At 42.8% G+C, this 24618-nt stretch overlaps 1 protein-coding gene across 2 annotated transcripts in view; it reads right to left on the bottom strand.

Annotated features, from left to right (window-relative positions):
* LOC120051200 (integrin beta-1-like) overlaps window positions 1-24405 on the bottom strand; it is a 40593-nt gene extending 16188 nt beyond the window's left edge. For both annotated transcript variants that reach the window (XM_038997936.1, XM_038997937.1), the window contains exons 1-7: window positions 24074-24405; window positions 7940-8006; window positions 7398-7483; window positions 6896-7115; window positions 6246-6416; window positions 5753-5991; window positions 280-435 (exon numbers count right to left, since the gene is read on the bottom strand). In XM_038997936.1, coding sequence (XP_038853864.1) covers window positions 280-435; window positions 5753-5991; window positions 6246-6416; window positions 6896-7115; window positions 7398-7483; window positions 7940-8006 — 939 coding nt within the window. In that variant the 5' untranslated portion in view covers window positions 24074-24405. The remainder of the gene's footprint in view (window positions 1-279; window positions 436-5752; window positions 5992-6245; window positions 6417-6895; window positions 7116-7397; window positions 7484-7939; window positions 8007-24073) is intronic.
* Between the last annotated feature and the right edge of the window lie 213 nt (window positions 24406-24618).

The raw sequence follows: 24618 nt of genomic DNA, 5'->3' as shown, positions 1-24618 counted from the left end.
GGGTACCTGCTTCTATAAACCAATGAGGAGATGGGAGAGGCAGGACTTGTACGTCACAGATAGAACTGACTTCTATTTTAGCCCTTGGCAACACAGACTCAATAATTGAATAATATAGATTTCTAAATGTATTTTGCAAAGCTTGCGCAGTGAGATTGAACAGAGTAAATAGGCATTTCAAGGCATAGACACCGGCTGGAAAGCAGTTATAACCAATCAGCATTCAGGATTAGAATCACCCGTTGTATAATAAACTACATTATGTATTATTATACATACATAGTAGTGGCTCATGGTGTACATGTTGTTCTCCAGGTGGCATTTCCCATCGTTGGGCAGAACAATCCCTCCCAGTTTCCCATCTCCAGCGAAGTGGAAGCCAGCATCAGTGGAAAACACCAGCAGACGGGTGACGTTCCTCCAGCCAATGTGCTCCTGGGAGGAAGGAGAGAGAGAGGCTCATACAAAGTCATTGTAAAATAAAAACACATACAGAAAAAGGACACCAGAGACAAATACCAGAGAACAAAATTACAAAACATAGGAAAGATTCAGGAAATATATTTAAAAAACTAGGAACAGCTATTTAAAACGTCTTAGGGCTAGGGGGACAAATTCCGGTGAAACTGGAGGGCGCGCAATTAAAATAAATAATCATAAAAATGATGGATATTAAACATTTAGGTACATACAAGTGTCTTAAATCGGTAGAAAGCTTAAATTCTTGTTAATCTAACTGCACTGTCCGATTTACAGTAGCTATTACAACGAAAGCATGCCATGCGATTGTTTGAGGACGGCGCCCCACATCAAAATATTTTTCCACCGGCACAGGTTTCATAAAATCACAAATGGCGATTTAAATATTCACTTTTTTTTAAATCTTCCTCTGATTTGTCATCCAAAGGGTCCTAGCTATAACGTGTCGTTTTGTCAGATAAAATTCTTCTTTATATCCCAAGAAGTCTGTTTAGTTGGCGCCATCGATTTGAGTAATCCACTCGTTCAACTTGCAGAGAAAGGAATCAGAAAATCTATCCCTAAACTTTGTTTCAACAAGTCAAAATAGGTTTCTATTTACTCCTCAGATACCCTAAAATGTAATCAAACTATAATATTTATTTTGGAAAGAAGTAGGTTCAATAGGAAACTTTAGCAGGTGCGTCTTGTCTTCATGGTGTGCCCATACACGAATTTCCAAGACTGTGTCCCTGAACTAAAACTCATTTCTTATTTGTTTTGGACGTTATGAGCCTGAAACCTTGAACATACACTGCTGACACCATGTGGAAGCCATAGGAATTGCATCCTGGGAGCTAGAATTCAGTATGCCCCTATACTTTCCATTGTAAGAGCATGGTCTCTTACAATATAGGAGACTATATCTATTGTGTTATAGTCTCCTACATAATTTGAACATTTCTACAAACTTCAAAGTGTTTTATTTCCAATGGTACAAATTATATACATATCCTGGCTTCAGGACCTGAGCAACAGGCAGTTTACTTTGGGCACTTCAGTCAGGTGGAAATTGAGAAAAAAAGGGCATAGTTAAGTACTGCTGTGCATCTCCTCCTCATGGACTGCACCAGATTTGCCAGTTCTTGCTGTGAGATGTTTCCCCACTCTTCCACCAAGGCACCTGCAAGTTCCCAGACATTTTTTGGAAGAATGGCCCTAGCCCTCACCCTCTGATCCAACAGGTCCCAGATGTGTTCAATGTGATTGAGATCAGGGCTCTTCGCTGGCCATGGCAGAGCACTGACATTCCTGTCTTGCAGGAAATCAGGCACGGAACGAGCAGTATGGCTGGTGGCATTGTCATGCTGGAGGGTCATGTCAGGATGAGCCTGCAGGAAGGGTACCACATGAGGGAGGAGGATGTCTTCCATGTAACGCACAGTGTTGAGATTGCCTGCAATGACAACAATCTCAGTCCGAAGATGCTGTGACACACCGCCCCAGACCATGATGGACCCTCCACCTCCAAATCGATCCCGCTCCAGAGTACAGGCCTCGGTGTAATACTCATTCCTTCGACGATAAACGCGAATCTGACCATCACCCGTGGTGAGACAAAACAGCGACTCGTCAGTGAAGAGCACTTTTTGCCAGTCCTGTCTGGCCCAGCGACGGTGGGTTTGTGCTCATAGCCGACGTTGTTGCCAGTGATGTCTGGTGAGGACTTGCCTTACAAACAGGCCTACAAGCCCTCAGTCCAGCCTCTCTCAGCCTATTGCGGACAGTATGAGCACTGATGGGGGGATTGTGTGTTCCTGGTGTAACTCGGGCAGTTGTTGTTGCCATCCTGTACCTGTCCCGCAGGTGTGATGTTCGGATGTACCGATCCTGTGCAGGTGTTGTTACGTGGTCTGCCACTGCAAGGACGATCAGCTGACCGTCCTGTCTCCCTGTAGCGCTGTCTTAGGCGTCTCACAGTACAGACATTGCAATGTATTGCCCTGGCCACATCTGCAGTCCTCAAGCCTCCTTGCAGCATGCCTAAGGCACGTTCACGCAGATGAGCAGGGACCCTGGGCATCTTTCTTTTGGTGTTTTCAACACGCTATTCTCAGTGCTCTCTGTCTTTCTCAGCCTTCTCCAAGCCACATGTAGACGTCTCAGCTAAGGCCCCTAGTGTAACATGGAATGCTTTTCCAACAGCCTTGAAGGAGTTCCCACATATGATGAGCACTTGTTGGCTGCCTTACCTCCACTCCGTGGTCCAATTCATCCCAAAACATCTCAATTGGGTTGAGGTCGGATGATTGTGGGGGCCAGATCATCTGAAGCAGCACTCATTTACTCTCTTTCTTGTTCAAATAGCGCTTACACTGCCTGGAGATGTGTTGGGTCATTGTCCTGTTGAAAAACAAATGATAGTCCCACTAAGAGCAAACCAGATGGGATGGCGTATCGCTGCAGAATGCTGTGGTAGCCATGCTGGTTAAGTGTGTCTTGAATTCTAAATGAATCACTGATAGTGTCACCAGCAAAGCACCCCCACACAATCACACCTCCTCCTCTATGCTTCACGGTGGGAACCACACATGCAGAGATCATCCGTTCACCTACTCTGCGTATCACAAAGACACGGAGGTTGGACTCATCAGACCAAAGGACAGACTTCCACCGGTCTAATGTCCATTGCTCGTGTTTCTTGGCCCAGTCAAGTCTCTTCTTCTTCTTGGTGTCCTTTAGTAGTGGATTCTTTGCAGCAATTTGACCATGAAGGCCTGTCTCATCTGAACAGTTGATGTTGAGATTTGTCTGTTACTTGAACTCGGTGAAACATTTATTTGGGCTACAATCTGAGGTGCAGCTAACTCTAATGAACTTATCCTCTGCAGCAGAGGTAACTCTGGGTCTTCCTTTCCTGTGGCGGTCCTCATGAGAGCCAGTTTCATCATAGCGCTTGATGGTCTTTGTGACTGCACTTGAAGAAACTTTCAAAGTTCTTGAAATTTTCCGGATTGACTGACCTTCATGTCTTAAAGTTGTTAGCTTGTAATTATCAGAGTAAGAACTCAACGGACACCATGAAAGCTCAAATCAAGTTTATTCTTCCCAAAGGATCGATAAGCTGAACAGACGACGACATTTCACACAAGCACTGATATTTAACCCTTTCTCCTCTGCTGAGTCTCCTCCAGATCTGAACAGCCAATGCATCTCTGTTGCTAGACAGAACCTTAGTGATATCTGTTCTTCCTCACTTCATCTGACCTGTGCTCCCTCCTCCCCAACTCACGTCTGTCATGGTGACTGGTACCAGACTGTCTCTTCTCCTCCCAGAGGATCCCTCCCATAGGATCCCTGATGGCTAACAATAACCTATCCTGACATAATGTAAACGTTATACATTACCCTCTCTCACTCAGTGACATTAACTTCTTTGTGACAGGGGGCAGCATTTTCACTTTTGGATGAATAGCGTGCCCAGAGTGAACTGCCTCCTACTCTGTCCCAGATCCTAATATATGCATATTATTATTACTATTGGAGAGAACTCTGAAGTTTCTAAAACTGTTTGAATGATGTCTGTGAGTATAACAGAACTCATATGGCAGGCAAAAACCTGAGAAAAAATCCAAACAGGAAGTGAGAATTCTGAGGCTGGTCGATGTTCAACTCATCGCCTATTCAAATCCCTGTAATATATGGATCTGTTTGCACTTCCTACGCCTTCCACTAGATGTCAACAGTCTGTAGAACGCTGAATGAAGCCTCTACTGTGATGTGGGACCGGATGGGAGGTGTTTCAGTCAGTGGTCTGGCAGAGTGCCAGTTCTTGGTCACGCGCATTCCAAATAATATCGCCTTGCGTTCCATTACTTCTAGAGACTCAAAGGAATTCTCCGGTTGGAACGTTATTGGATAGTTATGATAACAACATCCTGAAGATTGATTATCTACTTAGTTTGACCAGTTTATTCGACTTGTAATATAACTTTTTGAAGTTTTCGTCCGACGTTTGCCTGCATCTGCGCAAGCGTTTGGACACGTGTACTACACATGCTAGCAAAAGTAGCTACTTGGACATAAGTAATGGACATTATCGAACAAATCAACAATTTATTGTGGAACTAGGATTCCTGGGAGTGCATTCTGATGAAGATCATCAAAGGTAAAGGGATATTTATCATGTAATTTTGTATTTCTGTTGACTCCAACATGGCGGAGAAATGTTGTTATATCTGAGCGCCGTCTCAGATTATTGCATGGTGTGCTTTTTATGTAAAGTGTTTTTGAAATCTGACAGCGGTTGCATTAAGAACAAGTGTATCTTTAATTCTATGTTAAACATGTATCTTTCATCAGTTTATGATGAGTGTTTCTGTTATTTGACGTGGCTCTGCAATTTCTCCGGATATTTTAGAGGCATTTCTGAACATGGCACCAATGTAAACCGAGATTTGTGGATATAAATATGCACATTATTGAACAAAACATAAATGTATTGTGTAACATGATGTCCTATGAGTGTCATCTGATGAAGATCATCAAAGGTTAGTGATTCATTTTATCACTGTCTGCTTTTTGTGAATCCTATCTTTGGCTGGGAAAATGGCTGTGTTTTTCTGTGGCTATATACTGATCTAACAGGCTTTTCAGCACACCAAACGATTATATTTGAAATCAGACATGTTGGCTGGATTCACAAAATGTGTAGCTTTAATTTGGTGTCTTTCATGTGTGATTTCATGAAAGATTGATTTTTATAGTAATATATTTGAATTTGGCGCGCTGCATTTTTTTCTGGCTTTTGGCCAAATGGGACGTTAGAGTCCCACATATCCTAGAGAAGTTAATAAGTATATTTCATATTCTCAGAACCCAACAAAGTAATGATGGATTGTCGTTTCTCTTTGCTTATTTGAGCTGTTCTATACAACCCTACCTTGTCACAACACAACTGATTGTGTCAAAGGAAATTTCACAAATTAACTTTTAACAAGGCACATGTTAACTGAAATGCATTCCAGGTGACTATTTCATGAAGCTGGTTGAGAGAATGCCAAGAGTGTCATCAAGGCAAAGGGTGGCTACTTTGAAGAATCTCATCTCAAATATATTTTGATTAGTTTGACACTTGTTTTTTATTCCATATGTGGTTATGTCATAGTTTTGATGTCTTCACTATTATTCTACAGTGTAGAAAATAGTGAAAATAAAGAAAAACCCTGAAATGACCAGGTGTGTCCAAACTTTTGACTGGTACTGTATATTATAATAAAAACATAATACTTACACCACAGACAGCCACTTGCATGATGGCATCAAAGCCTCCCTCTGGTGAGTCCAGGTTTCCAGAGATCTGCTGTTGTCCCACCAGGGTGTTGAACTCCTGTCCATTGCTGGTCAGCTTCAGGACGTTCTTATAGCTGAATGGACTGGTGCAGTTCTGGTCCCCAGTACAGGGGTTCAGCAGCTTGGCTGGGGTGGTGCTTATGTAAGGCATCACAGTCTTCTCAACGAAGGAACCAAAACCTAGAAAAGAAGAAAAGATATCCAGCTTATGAACTGTATTGGTAAGGAGACAGGACACCAATTTGTTAGCTTCAGAACATCTTTACTAAGATAAAACTGGATATGTTACACACAACATTATGGGTATTGTAGAAAATGTATAATTATGCACCAAAACAGCACTGAAAGCAGAAGAGATCAAGTTGTTGTGGAGAAAAAGTTCAAAGAAATATGGACATCCCATTCCTCATACCGGGGCGGATTCATAATCTTACCGATTCTGAAATCAGATGTGATCTTTGACATCTCCAGCATCAGCTGTGTTCCCAGGTTCTTTACATTTTCCAGATCATCCTTCATTGAGTAGGAGAGGTCCATCAGGTAGTAGAGGTCGATGGGGTAATCCTCAGCTCGTTTGAACTTCAGATTAAAAGACTGGGGTTCACCTACAGTATACAAACAGATAGGAAAGGTTAAACCAGGGACTATGGATAAAACTTTGCCCTTTTGCTAACTCTGGCACATTTAAATTGATCTTAACAGTGAAATGTTGATTAAGGTGCATTGTCCCTGTCAAATAAGCCTCTGGCACGGAAGAGTGCAAGGAGCACTCCTTCCTTCCACATCATAATAACAGCTGTACAGTTGATAGCTTAAACTCTCAAAGAAAATAGAGGATACTGTAACTAAATCAACATAACAGTGAAAGACCACAGAAAATATCAGGAAACAGCAACCCTCAGCAAAATTGCTTCAGCAATGATCAAACGGGAAGTTATGGCGGAAACAACGTTTTAACTAAGACTACGTCCCAAACGGCACCCTATTCCCAATATAAGGCACTACTTTTGACCAGAGCGAAAAGTAGTAGAACTAAATAGGGAGAAGGTTGCCATTTGGGATGCATCCTTATCAAAGTTCCCACCGGATCTGAGGCTAAGGGTGAGTTTCTGGGGCTGGATCTGTGTGATGTCCTCTGGTCTTAGTTTCTTTGCTCCCTTGTTGCGGTTGGTCACAGCCTTGTTCTTCAGGACCAGCTGGCTGCCTCGGGGGTTCTCTACCTTGGCGTCATCGCAACCTCTCTTCCTCAGGGACTCCAGCTCGTCACAGCGGGTCGACGTGGCCTCGCCCTGCTTAAGAAACTCCTGGGGGAGAGGGAGGAGAGGAGGTTAAGTCAGTATCTTGACAAGTTGCATTATGCACTCAGAGGAAATCCACCCAAAATGTAAGGTCCTTATTTCTGAAAATATATTTCCTACACTTCAAAGCAGGTTATAAACAATATTGCCCGACACACTAGTGTTGTAATTCCAAGGGACAGTTTAAATGGCACACTTCTCTCCTTGATTGCATTACGAGTTCTAATGCCGAGTCAGTTACAGTAACAATGCAGTAACAAAGTTATTGACAAATTCAAATCCACATACTGGGTCTGTGCACCATCCACATTTCGCTCCCACTTGAATACACTCCCCACAGGATTTGGCATTGGCCTTGATGCACTCGTTCCCTTCTGAAGGTTGAAGAGAAGCAAACTCATTATAGACTCCTAAAGACTAAGCAGGCAAAAAGCCCCAGTGTTTACACATTGTTTCATTTGGAATTAGGAGAACGGTGCGGCTCAGGGAGAACAGTAATTGGAGCCAGAACGGAATATTCCGCTGTTCCATGATGTCCTCACTACTAAGCTCCAAAAAGCCTAGGTGGAGCTGCTTCTTCTTCTGACATCATTACATTACAGCAGCATGCTCGCTTTGCTTCGACTCACCCATGGAAAATCAGGCTATTAGTCACCATTCTGTATTGCATGTAGGCCTACATCGTTTATGACATAATATAATTAGATGTACTGTGTAGTCAGTGTACAGAAACAGAATACTGATGTTACTGTTGAGGATTGATTTTGTTTAACAAGGTGGAAGTTAAAGAAAGTAGGACAAACTTGAGATATGAGAGAGTATAACTTTACCTTGCTGAGCACTGCTGTAACAAATGACTCCTAACAATGTTGATATCAGAAGTAGTTTCAGGTCCATCTGAAAAATAAAAGTCACAACATCATGAGGTTAGTGTGAGGATACAGTAAAAGCTAGCAGTGAATACTGCGTTTTTTGTTTACATTTATAGTACAAATAGAAGACATTAGGCTGGATACCAGTTAATTGATATAGCCTTAGGGCCCAGAGTTCTTGATGGTCAGGTGGTCACATGGTCTGGAGCCCTATACAGTGCCTTCAGAAACTATTCACACCCTTTTACTTTTTCCACATTTTATTGTTTTACAGACTGGAATTAAAATTGATTAAATTTAGATTTTGAGTCACAGGCCTACACACAATACCCTATAATGTCAAAGTGGAATTATGTTTTTAGAAATGTCTACAAATTAATAAAAAATGAAAAGTTTAAATGTCTTGAGCCAATAATTATTCAACCCCTTTGTTATGGCAAGCCTAAATAACTTCAAGTCTCAACATTTGCTTAACAAGTCACATAATAAGTTGTATGGACTCACTCTGTATGCAAAAATAGTGTTTAACATGATTTTTGAATGACTACCTCATCTCTGTACCCCCAAACAGACGCCGCACAAGTACTCAAATGGCAGCTTCATTAAATAGTACCCGCAAAACACCAGTCTGATAAAATACGGAAAGGTTCCGTATTTCACTGAAAGAATAAACGTCTTGTTTTCGAGATGATAGTTTCCGGATTCGACCATATTAATGACCTAAGGCTCGTATTTCTGTGTGTTATTATGTTATAATTAAGTTTATGATTTGATAGAGCAGTCTGACTGAGCGATGGTAGGCACCAGCAGGCTCATAAGCATTCATTCAAACAGCACTTTCGTGCGTTTTGCCAGCAGCTCTTCGCAATGCTTCAAGCATTGCGCCCTTTATGACTTCAAGCCTATCAACTCCCAAGATTAGGCTGGTGTAACCGATGTGAAATGGTTAGCGGGGTGCGCGCTAATAGCGTTTCAAAAGTCACTCGCTCTAAGACTTGGAGTAGTTGTTCCCCTTGCTCTGCATGGGTAATGCTGCTTCGAGGGTGGCTGTTGTCGATGTGTTCCTGGTTCGAGCCCAGGTAGCGGCGAGGAGAGGGATGGAAGCTATACTGTTACACTGGCAATACTAAAGTGCCTATAAGAACATCCAATAGTCAAAGGGATATGAATACAAATCGAGGTATATGAATACAAATCGTATAGAGAAATAGTCCTAGAATTCCTATAATAACTACAACCTAAAACTTCCTACCTGGGAATATTGAAGACTCATGTTAAAATTAGCTTTCTTACATGGCACATATTGCACTTTTACTTTCTTCTCCAACACTTTGTTTTTGCATTATTTAAACCAAATTGAACATGTTTCATTATTTATTTGAGGCTAAATTGATTTTATTGATGTATTATATTAAGTTAAAATAAGTGTTCATTCAGTATTGTTGTAATTGCCATTATTACAACAACAACAACAAAAAAATTGGCATCGGCTTTTTTTGGTCCTCCAATAATCGGTATCGGCGTTTTAAAATCATAATCGGTCGACCTCTAGTTGAGAGTGCACCAATATGGAGAATTTTGAATAATTTATGTCCAACTTCCTGTCTCAGTTCAACACACCGACCTTAGGGATTAGACTTCAGGACAATCCTCTGCAAATGCTTATCTACTGAGGACATCCGTCCAACATAGAACTGATAATCATCAGCATGCTGAACTTGTGTACAGTAATGCACATGGTTTACAATAACGCTGGTACGACCAGCCGGCCAGAGATAAAGAAGCTAGTTATGAATTCGGATTCCTCCCCATTTTACACACCATCGAAATGTGTGGTAGGGACCTGTCATAGGACCAAAATATACAGTATACCCCTGACCTGTCAATGACACCAATCGCTAGGCAGAGTTACTGCATTAAGAGTGCTGCTGTATTTTCGGTGCTTTACATGGTGAGGGGGGAGTTCTGGCAGTCAGTACTGTATGGTGTTGAGTGACGCATTCCTTAGCGCCTCTGTGTGTGTGTACACCATCATGTTCTATACAGAGCCTAGCTGCACAGACAGCCTGTCTGCGACCCCCAGATTAGACTGAATAGCTGACTGGCTGACTGATTGTTGGACTGGCTGACTGATAGACTGACTAGCTGGCTGACTGACTGATCTTAGAAGAGCCGAGAGCCACAATTAGTTCTTCTGCCATGGCATTACCCAACTTCTGTGTTGCAGTAATGCAACTGACCAAAGGTCCTTCAGTCAGGTTAAGGCCAACAACCTACGGCTCCAAACTCTAAAGGAATGTATCCTAGACCTAATAAGTCTAAGCTAATAATCTATAATGTGATTCAGTTGTTGAGATGTCTTTATGTTAGAGACTAAATGTTGTAAATGTTGCTCCTTTAGCTGAGTGCTTCAGCAAAAGTTGAAGTTCACGCAACACCGATTTGAGCGCAAAATGTCTTGCACCTACTTTGTACCAGATCAAATAATCATCTGAGATCTCTGGACAGTGTAAATGAAGATGATTTATATGTTTTTGGTCAGAACCAAAACCACAGCCCCCGTTATTTTCTCCAACATTCTTGTTGGTTTGACTTTTAGTCCAGCACAGAGTTCCAAGGAAACGTTTGAATGAGAAAATATGCCTGTAAAATGCCAGCGAGGTGTCAAGTTAGAAAAACAACAAGGCTATTTCTATTCTATGAAGCTTAGCAGCTGGAGACAGGAATTTTCTTCCAAGTCCTCAGAGGGACTAGGGACATTGCAGCAAAACATAAGGTAACATTTAGACCAACACAATGGTACTACCCCTTATCGAAGATGATAACCCTACACAATACTGCTTTTGTGGGGTTGCATCTTAAGCTCATGAGGGTAACTTAACTTAAGAATCAGCACCTCCTGGAAAGATCTTTCACTGGGCAGATATACAACACAGGGGCCAACAGGATGGAGGGGGGGGATTGAGACTATTATGGGAACTTGACTTAACAACCAAATTGCTCAAAGTATTTGCCTCCTCTGGGAGTGGAACAAAAACAGACAGATCTCCAGTTAAACTCAACCATGTCCAAAACCAGACATAGATCACTGGTGCTTAGACAGTGTGGTAGTGGGGCAGCTCCTTCAAACATCATCATCCAGGTCACACACACACACACACACACACACACACACACACACACACACACACACACACACACACACACACACACGTCAACTCATTGCGGTGTTCAAGAGAGGAGAGGTGATACATGATGGTGGTCTGTCTGTGGAGAGTACCATGACTAAAAAGGACACGGCCTGAGCTCTGAGGCAATTCTCTGGGACAGGATACTCTCAGCAGTCAGACCAGGATAGTAGCTGCCTGCCTGGTGCCTGCACTTCATTGGGGAAACCAGAGCACTCACAGCCATCTTCCTGAGTCGAGTAGAGCTTCCATATTTGGACAGGCACCAGTTGTCATGCCCATCTCTCCTACCGCAACGTTCCCTCTACCTGGTATTTTCCCCATGATAACCACCCTTTTCCTTCAAAAAACATACAGCCCACTCGGAGCACTCTCCCTGTTTTTTATTTAGCTGGCCTCTTGGCCAGGTCTCTTGTAAAATAGGTTTTCTAGGACCTCAATGGAGCTTCCTGGATAAATAAAGACACATTTATAAAAAAAAAAAAAAAAAAAAAAAGCTGACCAATCGTGTATAAAGCTGGATGGGAGAGGTTTAAAAACAATCTCTGCATGTCTAGATTGTTAAACGCTGTGTGACTCTAAGCATCAGATTGAGTCCCTCGCAGGCCTTAGTCACGACTGATTGAGTGGCTTTATTTGTCAGCTTCTGCTTTAGAAATATCTACACGTCAGCAAATGCTTCCTAGCAGCAGCAGCAATAATAGTAGAGTCACAAATCCCAAGCTAGCTGCTTTTCTGGGTAAAGCAGAGAGAGAACTTGGCAGTACTCCACTGTAACAATGCTCCAGAGAGAGCTTGCATTGGGATTTCTTCTTCTTCAGCCATGAAAAGAAGGAATGGAAAAACAGGAAAAGAAGGTTTTGTAACGGGGAAAGGGCTGCCTTAAGTCCAGAGAAAATAACTTTTACAGTGACTGCGCCACTCTGGTCCCTCCCTCCCTCCCTCCTTCTCCCTCCCCTTTATGCTCCTCCCCCATCTCACCAGATCCTCTCATGACAGACAAAAGCAATGGGAGAATCTCATATGCATTTCTCTCTAACCTCCTTTTACTCTCTGTTCTAGACGACCAATACTCATAGCTTTTAGCCGTACCCTTATCCTACTCCTCCTCTGTTCCTCTGGTGATGTAGAGGTGAATCCAGGCCCTGCAGTGCCTAGCTCCACTCCTATTCCCCAGGCGCTCTCTTTTGATGACTTCTGTAACCGTAATAGCCTTGGTTTCATGCATGTTAACATTAGAAGCCTCCTCCCTAAGTTTGTTTTATTCACTGCTTTAGCACACTCTGCCAACCCGGATCTTCTAGCCGTGTCTGAATCCTGGCTTAGGAAGACCACCAAAAACCCTGAAATTTCCATCCATAACTACAACATTTTCAGACAAGTTAGAACGGCCAAAGGGAGCGGTGTTGCAATCTACTGCAAAGATAGCCTGCAGAGTTCTGTCCTACTATCCAGGTCTGTACCCAAACAAGTTGAACTTATACTTTAAAAAATCCACCTCTCTAAAAACAAGTCTCTCCCTGTTGCCGCCTGCTATAGACCACCCTCTGCCCCCAGCTGTGCTCTGGACACCAAATGTGAACTGATTGCCCCCCATCTATCTTCAGAGCTCGTGCTGCTAGGCGACCTAAACTGGAGCATGCTTAACACCCCAGCCATCCTACAATCTAAGCTTGATGCCCTCAATCTCACACAAATTATCAATGAATCTACCAGGTACCACCCCAAAGCCGTAAACACGGGCACCCTCATTGATATCATCCTAACCAACTTGCCCTCTAAATACACCTCTGCTGTTTTCAACCAAGATCTCAGCGATTACTGCCTCATTGCCTGCATCCGTAATGGGTCAGCGGTCAAACGACCTCCACTCATCACTGTCAAACGCTCCCTGAAAACACTTCAAGGAGCAGGCCTTTCTAATCGACCTGGCCGGGTATCCTGGAAGGATATTGATCTCATCCCGTCAGTAGAGGATGCCTGGTTATTTTTTTTAAATGCCTTCCTCACCATCTTAAAGAAGCATGCCCCATTCAAGAAATGTAGAACCAGGAACAGATATAGCCCTTGGTTCTCTCCAGACCTGACTGCCCTTAACCAACACAAACACATCCTATGGCGTTCTGTATTAGCATCGAACAACCCCCGTGATATGCAACTTTTCAGGGAAGCTAGAAACCAATATACACAGGCAGTTAGAAAAGCCAAGGCTATCTTTTTCAAGCAGAAATTTGCTTCCTGCAACACAAACTCAAAAAGGTTCTGGGAAACTGTAGTTCATGGAGAATAAGAACACCTCCTCCCAGCTGCCCACTGCACTGAAGATAGGAAACACTGTCACCACTGATAAATCCACTATAATTGAGAATTTCAATAAGCATCTATCTACGGCTGGTAATGCTTTCCACCTGGCTACCCCTACCCCGGTCAACAGCACTGCACCCCCCACAGCTACTCGAACAAGCCATCCCCATTTCTCCTTCTCCCAAATCCAGTCAGCTGATGTTCTGAAAGAGCTGCAAAATCTGGACCCCCTACAAATCAGCCGGGCTAGATAATCTGGACCCTTTCTTTCTAAAATTATCTGCTGAAATTGTTGCCACCCCTATTACAAGCCTGTTCAATCTCTCTTTCGTGTCGTCTGAGATTCCCAAAGATTGGAAAGCAGCTGCGGCCATCCCCATCTTCAAAGGAGGGGACACTCCAGACCCAAACTGCTACAGACCTATATCTATCCTACCCTGCCTTTCTAAGGTCTTCGAAAGCCAAGTCAACAAACAGATTACCGACCATTTCGAATCCCACCATACCTTCTCCGCTATGCAATACGGTTTCAGAGCTGGTCATGGGTGCACCTCAGCCACGCTCAAGGTCCTAAACGATATCTTAACAACCATCGATAAGAAACAATACTGTGCAGCCGTATTCATTGACCTGGCCAAGGCTTTCGACTCTGTCAATCACCACATCCTCATCGGCAGACTCGACAGCCTTGGTTTCTCAAATGATTGCCTCGCCTGGTTCACCAACTACTTCTCTGATAGAGTTCAGTGTGTCAAATCGGAGGGTCTGTTGTCCGGGCCTCTGGCAGTCTCTATGGGGGTGCCACAGGGTTCAATTCTTGGACCGACTCTCTTCTCTGTATACATCAATGATGTTGCTCTTGCTGCTGGTGAGGTTCTGATCCACCTCTACGCAGACGACACCATTCTGTATACTTCTGGCCCTTTGGACACTGTGTTAACAACCCTCCAGGCGAGCTTCAATGCCATACAACTCTCCTTCCATGGCTTCCAATTGCTCTTAAATACAAGTAAAACTAAATGCATACTCTTCAACCGATCGCTGCCTGCACCTGCCCGCCTGTCCAACATCACTACTCTGGACGGCTCTGACTTAGAATATGTGGACAACTACAAATACCTAGGTGTCTGGTTAGACTGTAAACTCTCCTTCCAGACTCACATCAAACATCTCCAATCCAAAGTTAAATCTAGAATTGGCTTCCTATTTCGCAACAAAGCATCCTTCACTCATGCTGTCAAACATACCCTTGTAAAACTGACCATCCTACCAATCCTCGACTTTGGCGATGTCATTTACAAAATAGCCTCTAATACCCTACTCAATAAATTGGATGCAGTCTATCACAGTGCCATCCGTTTCGTCACCAAAGCCCCATATACTACCCACCACTGCGACCTGTATGCTCTCGTTGGCTGGCCCTCGCTTCATACTTGTAGATGACCTGGAGCCAGTGGGTTTGGCAACAAGACCCTGCTAGGTAAAGTTCCCCCTTATCTCAGCTCGCAGGTCACCATAGCAGCACGCGCTCCAGCAGGTATATCTCTCTGGTCACCCCCAAAACCAATTCTTTCTTTGGCCACCTCTCCTTCCAGTTCTCTGCTGCCAATGACTGGAACGAACTACAAAAATCTCTGAAACTGGAAACACTTATCTCCCTCACTAGCTTTAAGCACCAGCTGTCAGAGCAGCTCACAGATTACTGCACCTGTACATAGCCCATCTATAATTTAGCCCAAACAACTACCTCTTTCCCTACTGTATTTATTTATTTTGCTCATTTGCAAAAGGAGCAAAATCTCTCTACTTTGCACATTATTCCACCGCAAATCAACCATTCCAGTGTTTTACTTGCTATATTGTATTTACTTCGCCACCATGGCCTTTTTTGCCTTCACCTGCTCACATTGTATATAGACTTATTTTTCTACTGTATTATTGACTGTATGTTTGTTTCAATCCATGTGTAACTCTGTGTTGTTGTATGTGTCGAACTGCTCTGCTTTATCTTGGCCAGGTCGCAATTGTAAATGAGAACTTGTTCTCAACTTGCCTTCCTGGTGAAATAAATAAAAAAAATCCTTGATTTCTCACGTCCTCTGTCCTCACCTCCTTCTCAACCCATTGGAAGAGAAGGTCAGAGGGGAGGGGACCTATTCTCTGAGTAGGAGAGGCTGAGCCGAGACGATCCTGATAATGTCCTCACTGTCCCAAATTCCCAGCATGCTTTTAGAGCCCGTGTAGATCCTACTAATGAGAGCTCTTCAGGCTACAGAATAGAATAAAGAATGGAATAGAAATCCGCCATATTAAAATATATAGCCTACACAAACACAATTCCACTGGAATATCCCCAGAAAATTCACTCAATGTTTGAAAGCTGATTCCAGTTGCAATAACAACAGATGTTTTAAAAATAAAACTTTTAGAATAATATTGACTGAAAGGGACTTTAGCTCCCTGCAGTCCTTCAAAAAATCTATAGCACTTACGCCTTTCTAGTGCGTTTTCAATTACGCCTATTTTTGTCTCCCCCCCCCCCTTCAAAAATACATCTGCCTCTAGTATTACAAAACGAATAATTATCCTAAGAATACAATTCCCCAGTTGAAATTATCATTAGGCCTATAACAAGGACTACTAGGCCAAAAAAAAGAACAACCCAAAATATCTGGAGCATGGCCAAGTTCACACTACTCCGTCAGTGCTAACTATTTCTGAGTCACCCACGTGGTTTTCACCCTCCGATAATAATCAACCATCTCACAGACTAGGCCTATGAGCATGATGCTTAGTGTAAGAACCATAAATCCCCAAAAAGTATCCATTTGCCATACCATCTCAAATAATGAATCCATAAAATCATTCAGGCAAGGGGAAATACAGAGACATTTTGATTTCATCTGAATCTTAGCTAACGGATAGCAATCCCTTCCATACACAATCTATTTCTGTGCTACTCGTAGTACTTGAGTTTCTTTCCTGTTGCACACCCATGGCCCCAACGGACAGCTAAGCTATGATAATGAGTCCACCTGTACAGAGATAAAATAAGGGAGATGAATACTATGAGCCTGGGGGCTTGCTCTCTGGGCTGGAGTTCAGACCAGCAGCAGTTGTAGCAGCAGTTGAAGTCAGACCTGGGTTCAAATACTATTTGAAATCAATTAAATACTTTGAACCTTTGCTCTAGAATGCCTGGAGTGTCAGATGGGTGGTGTTTGCCGTTTACAGTCTATACTATTGGTCCATTAAGCCAGGCAAGCTCAATCAAGCATATTTGAAATTATTTCAAAATAGTATATGAACCCAGGTCTGACAGATGTACAGTGAGACATCTCTCTCTGCATTGGTTTGCTGAATTGGCCCTTCCTTTGCTGGAACACAGGAAGCTCATCCCAATCACACAGGAAGACAGCCGACATGCTGCCTGGCAATAGGCCACATCTTTAAATCTATCCATCCACGGTGATTTATGTTCTGGGAAACACAGCAACACAGCACAGCAACAAGACCATTCACCGCTACCGCAACCACCCAGAGCTTATCTTTAATGGATAATAGTGGCAGAAATTAATGTAAGAGAAGGTCTCGCACAAAGAATAAATTAATTTGACAAATAAGGATGTTTGGGAAGCAAATTTTTTCGAAGCGTCATGGCAGAAGACAGATCACCATTAAAGGGGTAAATATTTACTGTGAGAAGTGATTGATCACTTTCTCAAAGCCTTGATGTTGGAGCAGGATCAACACAGATGCTCATATGGGGGATTAGTAAAGTCCCTCAGCCTGCCGTAGGAAATCCTGCTAGCTGCCTGCTACTGTGTTCCCAGTTGAGCTAAGGACTAATTTACTAAAGTTGTTAATAATAAGCCAGTAATAATATAATTTGAATAAAGAGAAAACAATACCTTTAAATAATCCATTAAAAATGGATAATTCTTGTGCAATTTATATTGATAGAAAAACCTCAATGTAGCCTATCATTATTTTAGGCTGTCTGGCATTAGCGCGGAAGCTTTAGGGCCTAACTGTACGCTTGCCAAATAGCCTATACGCCATTCAGAAAATGCTTTTGAGAACGGGCAGAACTACTGAACTTCGATCCACGGAGGCAAAAAGGACTGGTGGAGTTCAATAATTCAATTAAGAAAAAAGCTTTGAAATGAAGAGTTCAAAATAAAGCGGAGGGAGGGCAAGAAAAGTAATGTTTGGGAAAGATTTTGTGAAGTGGAAAAGAGGATGATAGCAGTGTCCACTGATGAGCTTCCCCGAGATGGTTTCTGAGAGTTTGTGAGGAAATCCTTCGGTTGTGCAAACCCACAGTTTCATCAGCTGTTCGGGTGACTGGTCTCAGACGGTCCCGCAGGTGAAGAAGCTGGATGTGGAGGTCCTGGGCTGGAGTGGTTACATGCGGTCTGCGCTTGTGAGTCCAAGTGGGAGTACTGCCAAATTTAAAACGACGTTGGAGGCAGCTTATGGTAGAGAAATTAACATGAACAGTCCATGCCAATTGCACGCTCCCTCAACTTGAGACATCTGTGGCATTGTGTTGTGTGACAAAACAGTTACATTTTAGTGGCCTTTTATTGTCCCCAGCACAAGGTGCACCTGTGTATTGATCATGTTGTTTAATCATCTTCTTGATATACCACACCCGTCAGGTGGATGGATTATCTTGGCAAAGGAGAAACGCTCACTAACAGGGATGTAAACAAATTTGATTGACAGAAGCTTTTTATGAGTATGGGAAAATTCTGGGATCAGCTTATGAAACATGGGTCCAACACTTTAAATGTTGCATTTATATTTGTTTCAGTGTATTTATGACATTTTGGTGAGCAAGGGTTTATTTAGTCTTATAGGGCAACATGTAATGACAGAAAAGAAGCTGCATGTATCTAATTATAGACAAGTTGACTAACAAATAGCCTACCAAAATGTTATAAATTATAAGCGGAAACATAACTGAATCAAGCAAAAAAGAATCTGCACTCCCAGTCAAAAAATCTTTCCGCCGTTTCTGTAGCCTACAGCGCATTTTCTGTTAGTGGGCCTCAGATTTTCACTTTATCACATGTAGTTGGACGATTGCGGATGGGTTATTAGCAAAATCCGGGCAGATGAGGGTAAACAATCAGCTGACCTGCGCACCACTAAATCAAAACTTAACACGATAACACCTGAGCAGAGAACACACACAGGCTGACCAACAGAAGCTAACATACCACAAGTGTTAGGACTACAGAACACAGACCGTAGCCTGTTTGAAAACTCACTGTATTAGCCTAGGAATGAAATCTCTGCAGGCCTAGAACAGTAAGCACTCACTACTTCCTCCTGGAATTGTTGGGGGAAAAAACGTCAATTTTCACTGCAAGACAATATGTCATTTTTTTCAGAGGCTGCAATTGAATGTTGTGTTGGGTTTTGCATTATTCTACACACCTGAAATGGCACAACACATTGATTCTTCATCCCATGTTATGTCTTACTAAAGCAAATGAAAAGCTAGCATTTGTAACAGGGGGAACAGCCATTTTGAACAGAAGTGCATGGAATCCTATAGCCTACAAACGTTTACATTTCTGGGCTATAGGCTAAAGGCAAATATGCAACTGAGTGACCATGCATGACCCTTGAGGTCTCAGAGTTCTGTAGGAACCTCTAAGCGAGGACCATGCCGAGATGAGGCTGTCATGAAATTGAAGGCTATCATGGGTTGAATTAAGGATTTGTTCTGTCCTTTTAAAGATCAACATTTAACAAATATCATTCATGAAGCTTGAACACGGGCACTTTGTTCATTTCGGTATACTCGTGCATAGAGTATAGATAAGAATACCATGGCAATGGCGGTCTGGTAAATGTTCAGTAATCCGTTATCTTACACCATACAGTATATCTTTGTTTAACTTTACATTAAAACAAATGTAAACTCCTCCAAAATAGAACGTTCACGTAGCAAAGCACTGTAAACCCCCAAAATGTGCACGGCCTCAATTCCACTCAAAGCTCTCAAATGTTCAAACTGTCATAACAATAAACATCTGACTACACACAGGCTGAGATAATATGGCTACAACAGAGCCTGAGATCATCCAACTCTATTATTTACTAACAAAAGAAGGAGTTTGGCCCATTTTTCAACACAGACCTCCTGTAGCCTTGCCGGGTCGACTAAATCAAGGCTCTATCCCAAATGGCATCCCATTCCCCTATGGACCCTGGTCAAAAGTAGTGCACTACATAGGGAATAGGGTTCCACTTGCACAATTTTAACCACACCCTTTCTCTGAGTGGTTTTGGTGCCATTTTTAGACCTGGATGTTTAAAATCACAAAATGGCTCTGTCAGAGGGGAGTGGGAGGTCATTAGGGCTACACTTTATATAAACTACTGAGGAGGTCAAACCTAAACTCAAAGCCCTAACCTGCAATTTCCACACACAAAATGGCTGTCAGAGGGGAGAGGGAGGGCATTATAGGGCTACACTTTATATAAACTACTGAGGAGGTCAAACCTAAACTAGGGTCAAAGCCCTAAACCGCAATTTCCACACACAAAATGGCAATCATAACCCAACAACACACATACTTTTATAAGAGTGGAAATCCATCCGATATAGAAATCCTATAATTCATGGTTCTATATGTAATCCAATGGATAAACACAGTAAATAATGCCTATTCTTATACCTTTATCTCATTCAGATACTTTGCAATAGAGCACCGTTTATTTCTGACATCAGCATGAGATGAATTCATAATTAGACTGAAATATGACTAAAAATCAAGTTGAGAACTAATAATGAATTCTAAATTTGTCCACTCTCCCACAGTTAATGTCCTTAGGTGATTCCATGATGTGCTAGTTAGAGCAGACAGTGATTTACTGACAAACAAAACATGAGAAGCACATTGTTATCATATGTTTGTTATAGTCAGACTACTCCTTGTTGTGTGTTATGGGTGTAACAGGCAGGCCTTGTACTACTAGTTTTCGAAACAAATCTCCCCTTTCAGCACACATCATATGTTGGAGTAGCAGCAGATCTAGTGCACATTCATCACTTCCATCTGAGGGACAGGAGGTCTATGTCTCACACACACAAAACATTACATGACCCCGAGAACGGCAGGGCGGGGTCTTCTGTCAGTGAATCTGTAAATCAGATGAAAAGCCAGCCCTCCAGCAGCTGTTATCTTGGGTTGGAGGTCACATCCATTCAGCTGGTAGATCCCCAGCCTAGCATCTCCTACAGTACCTACTGTCTCCACCCTCCATCTCTCCTAACACACACACCACGCACACACACACACACACACACACACACACACAATGTCCCACATGTAAACACACACACCCATTCTCTCTTCTTCTCCCTCAATTAGCCCCAACTCCTTCCCTCCTCCCTTCCTCTACTTTCCTTCCTCCCTCATTCCATCCCTTCCCACCACTCCATTTCCTTAATTAAACTCTAGCCACACTGAGAAGTCAGCACGCCTCGGCCGGCTGTATTTACAAGGTTAAAGAAAACCACACGCTCGTGCACACACAAACACAACAGACATCATACCTGAGATTAAATGGGGGCCTTTTTCTGCTTGATCCAATTAATGTGACAGCATGCACAGTGCACAACATCTCACTCCTCCTTCCAAAAATAAAATAAAATTGTATTGATCGCATACACATATTTAGCAATGTTATTAGGGGTGTAGCAAAATGCTTGTGTTCCTAGCTCCAACAGCGGAGTAGTATCTAACAATTCACAACTATACACACAAATCTAAAATAATGGAATTAAGAAATATATAAATATTAAGACGAGCAATGTCGGAGTGGCATTGACTAGAATACAGTAGAATACATAATATACATATGATATGAGTAAAACAGTATGTAAACATTATTAAAGTGACCAGTGTTCCATTATTAAAGTGTCCAGTGATTCCATGTCTATGTACATAGGGCAGCATCCTCTAAGGTGCAGGGTTGAGTAACCGTGTGGTAGCTGGCTAGTGACCGTGACTAAGTTCAGGGCAGGATACTGGGTAGAGGCCTGCTAGTGATGGCTATTTAACAGTCTGATGGCCTTGAGATAGAAGCTGTTTTTCAGTGTCTTAGTCCCAGCTTTGATCCACCTGTACTGACCTCGCCTTCTGGATGATAGCGGGGTGAACAGGCCGTGGCTCGGGTGGTTGATGTCCTTGATTTATCTTTTTGGCCTTCCTGTGACATCTGATGCTGTAGGTGTCCTGGAGGGCAGGCAGTTTGCCCCCGGTGATGCATTGGGCAGACCGCACCACCCTCTGGAGTGCCCTGCGGTTGCGGGAGGTCCAGTTGCCATACTAGGCGGTGATACAGTCCGACAGGATGCTCTCAGTGATGCATCTGTAAAAGTTTGTGAGGGTCTTAGGGGCCAAGACAAATTTCTTCAGACTCCTGAGGTTGAAGAGGCGCTGTTGCAGCTTCTTCATTACACTATCTGTGTTGGTGGACCATTTCAGATTGTCAGTGATGTTTACACCGAGGAACTTGAAGCTTTTCACTTTATCCACTGCGGTCCCGCCGATGTGGATGGGGGCAAGCTCCCTCTGCTGTGTCCTGAAGTCCACAATCAACTCCTTCATTTTGTTGACTTTGAGTTATTTTCCTGGAACCCCTCTGCCAGGGCCCTCACCTCCTCCTTGTAGGATGTCTCATCATTGTTGGTACTCACGCCTACTACTGTTGTGTCGTCTGCATACTTGATGATTGAGTTGGAGGCGTACATGGCCACGCAGTCATGGGTGAACAGGGAGCACAGGAGGGGGCTGAGCACGCACCCTTGTGGGGCACCTATATTAAGGATTAACGTAATGGATTTTTTTCCCCCCTACTTCACCACCTGGGGGTGGCCTGTCAGGAAGTCCAGGACCCGGTTGCACAGGGCGGGGTTTAAACCCAGGGCCCTGAGCTTAATGATGAGCTTGGAGGGTCCTATGGTGTCGAAGGCTGAGCTGTAGTTAATAAACAGCATTCTTACATAGGTATTCCTCTTGTCCAGATGGGATAGGGCAGTGTGCAGTGCGTTGGCAATCCCAATAGATCTGTGGATCTATTCGGGCAGTATGCAAATTGAAGTGGGTGTAGGGTAAGGTGGACGTGATATGATCCTTACTTACCATCTTACATTAAAAGGGCAACTGAATGTCTGAAGCTGTTGCGTTTGTAAGCTGATTGGTGGTGGATCAAAGAAAATGACATTGACTGTATCAGGAGAGAGAGAGATGTCGCTCTATAAGACTAAAAGGAGGCTGAGTGTGTAGACTTGTTTGTTTTGAAGTCATAACCACTGGCTGTGTTCTTCTTTGGGACACACCTAGCCCTGATGTTATCTACGTGTCATGACCCGAACACACATCTCAACACACACACACACACACACACACGCAGTGGCCTTCTCAGCATACACAAACCGATCTCTCAAGCTTCAACACCACCACACATTTAATGTGATGATGACCATCAACAGAAGCAGCTTTGTGGCCTTAGTCTATAAGATTATTTATTGTTAATTTGACACAGACCTACTTGTATGAGACACGGATCATATGTGAGCTCCTTGTGATAACTTCTTCATCCCTTAACTGTGACAAGTTTTTGTGTATAATTAAACAATATTGGCCATTATAAACTGGGTGGGTCGAGCTCTGAATGCTGATTGGCTGACAGCCGTGGTATATCTGGGGTATGCAAAACATTTATTTTTACTGCTCTAATTATGTTGGCAACCAGTTTATAATAGCAATAAGGCACCTCGGGGGTTTGCGATATATGGCCAATATACCACGGCTAAGGGCTGTGTCCAGGAACTCTGCATTGCGTCGTTCTTAAGAACAGCCCTTAGCCGTGGTATATTGGCAATATACCACGCCTTATTGCTTAAATATACCACGCCTAAGGGCTGTTCTGGAAGCAGCCCTTTGCAGTGGCATATTAGTCATATACTACAAACCTCAGAGGTTCCTTATTGCTATTATAAACCGGTTACCAACATAAATATAACAGTAAAAATATACCACAGATGTCAGCCAATCAGCATCCCGGAGCCAAACTAACCGGTTTATTATCTATTATAGACCTGTGGCCCCCAATGTAGGGCAGGCATCAAGCACAGTAGCCTATCCAACACGCCTACAAAAACGTGAAGATTATCATGAGGATGACATATTCGTTGTTGAATGAAAAAAAACATGGAAGGCAAAATTGTCAGACGAAATGTTGTTCGAAACACTACTTCAAAACAATATACTGTCCAAAATATATTTCTCTGTACCAGATCATGTGAAGATTCAACCTAAAAAATAAAAAAAAGACAGATTGAGATCCATCTGGAAGGGATATTCTCTCTCCACCCAAAATATTTATTCTGGTCCAAATTGGAAGACTGCCAAGATCCTACTGTCTGCCTGTAAAAAACTTGAATTCTAGATAGGATATCCATCATCCAAGTCCTTCATCCCATGTGGAAAAATAATAGACTTTGGTTGGAGAGTAATCAACGAACGGATAAAAACAGGGTTCAATACAATTAGCAAATTATAACATTTACCTTCTCCTCGTGATTTATTGCCGAGGCAACATACGTAAATGTATCTATCCTTTTAAAAATATCCGTAGTGATCCGCTACCCAGCGTAGACACAGCAACAATTGCCTTGTTGGCAAAGGGAGCTACTTTCTCCTCCTGCAAAAAGTCACGGTCGATTTACTCCCCCACGGGTCATTCCTTAAACAGTTACTCCATTGCGAAAGGAAAAAATATTGTCTACTATTTGGTTGTATAAAAGTGTACTTATTAGATATATTTAGTATTTTCCAGTAGCCGCGAACCTCTTTTTCTTCGCAAAATTAGATGAAGAGACAAGTCCGCAGTGCCCTCTTCTTGAACGAAGCCCCAATTTCACAGGAAAAACCGGCTGACGTCATGAATGTAAGACACGCCCATATTCTATTACAGGCTATTATCCGTTATTATGGACATGGCTACTGGTGACATGTATGAGCATAATGAAAGTTCTCCCAAAACTATCCCTGGATTAGCCCCCTCTTGTCAAATCAATTTCCTGAATGTTGTGTATGGATGGGTTTTTGTTAT

The sequence above is a fragment of the Salvelinus namaycush genome, chromosome 7, assembly GCF_016432855.1.
Source record: "Salvelinus namaycush isolate Seneca chromosome 7, SaNama_1.0, whole genome shotgun sequence".
Classification (NCBI taxonomy): Eukaryota; Metazoa; Chordata; class Actinopteri; order Salmoniformes; family Salmonidae; genus Salvelinus; species Salvelinus namaycush.
The sequence above is the reverse complement of the archived record's forward strand: the minus strand, read 5'-3'. Positions and strand labels throughout refer to the sequence as shown.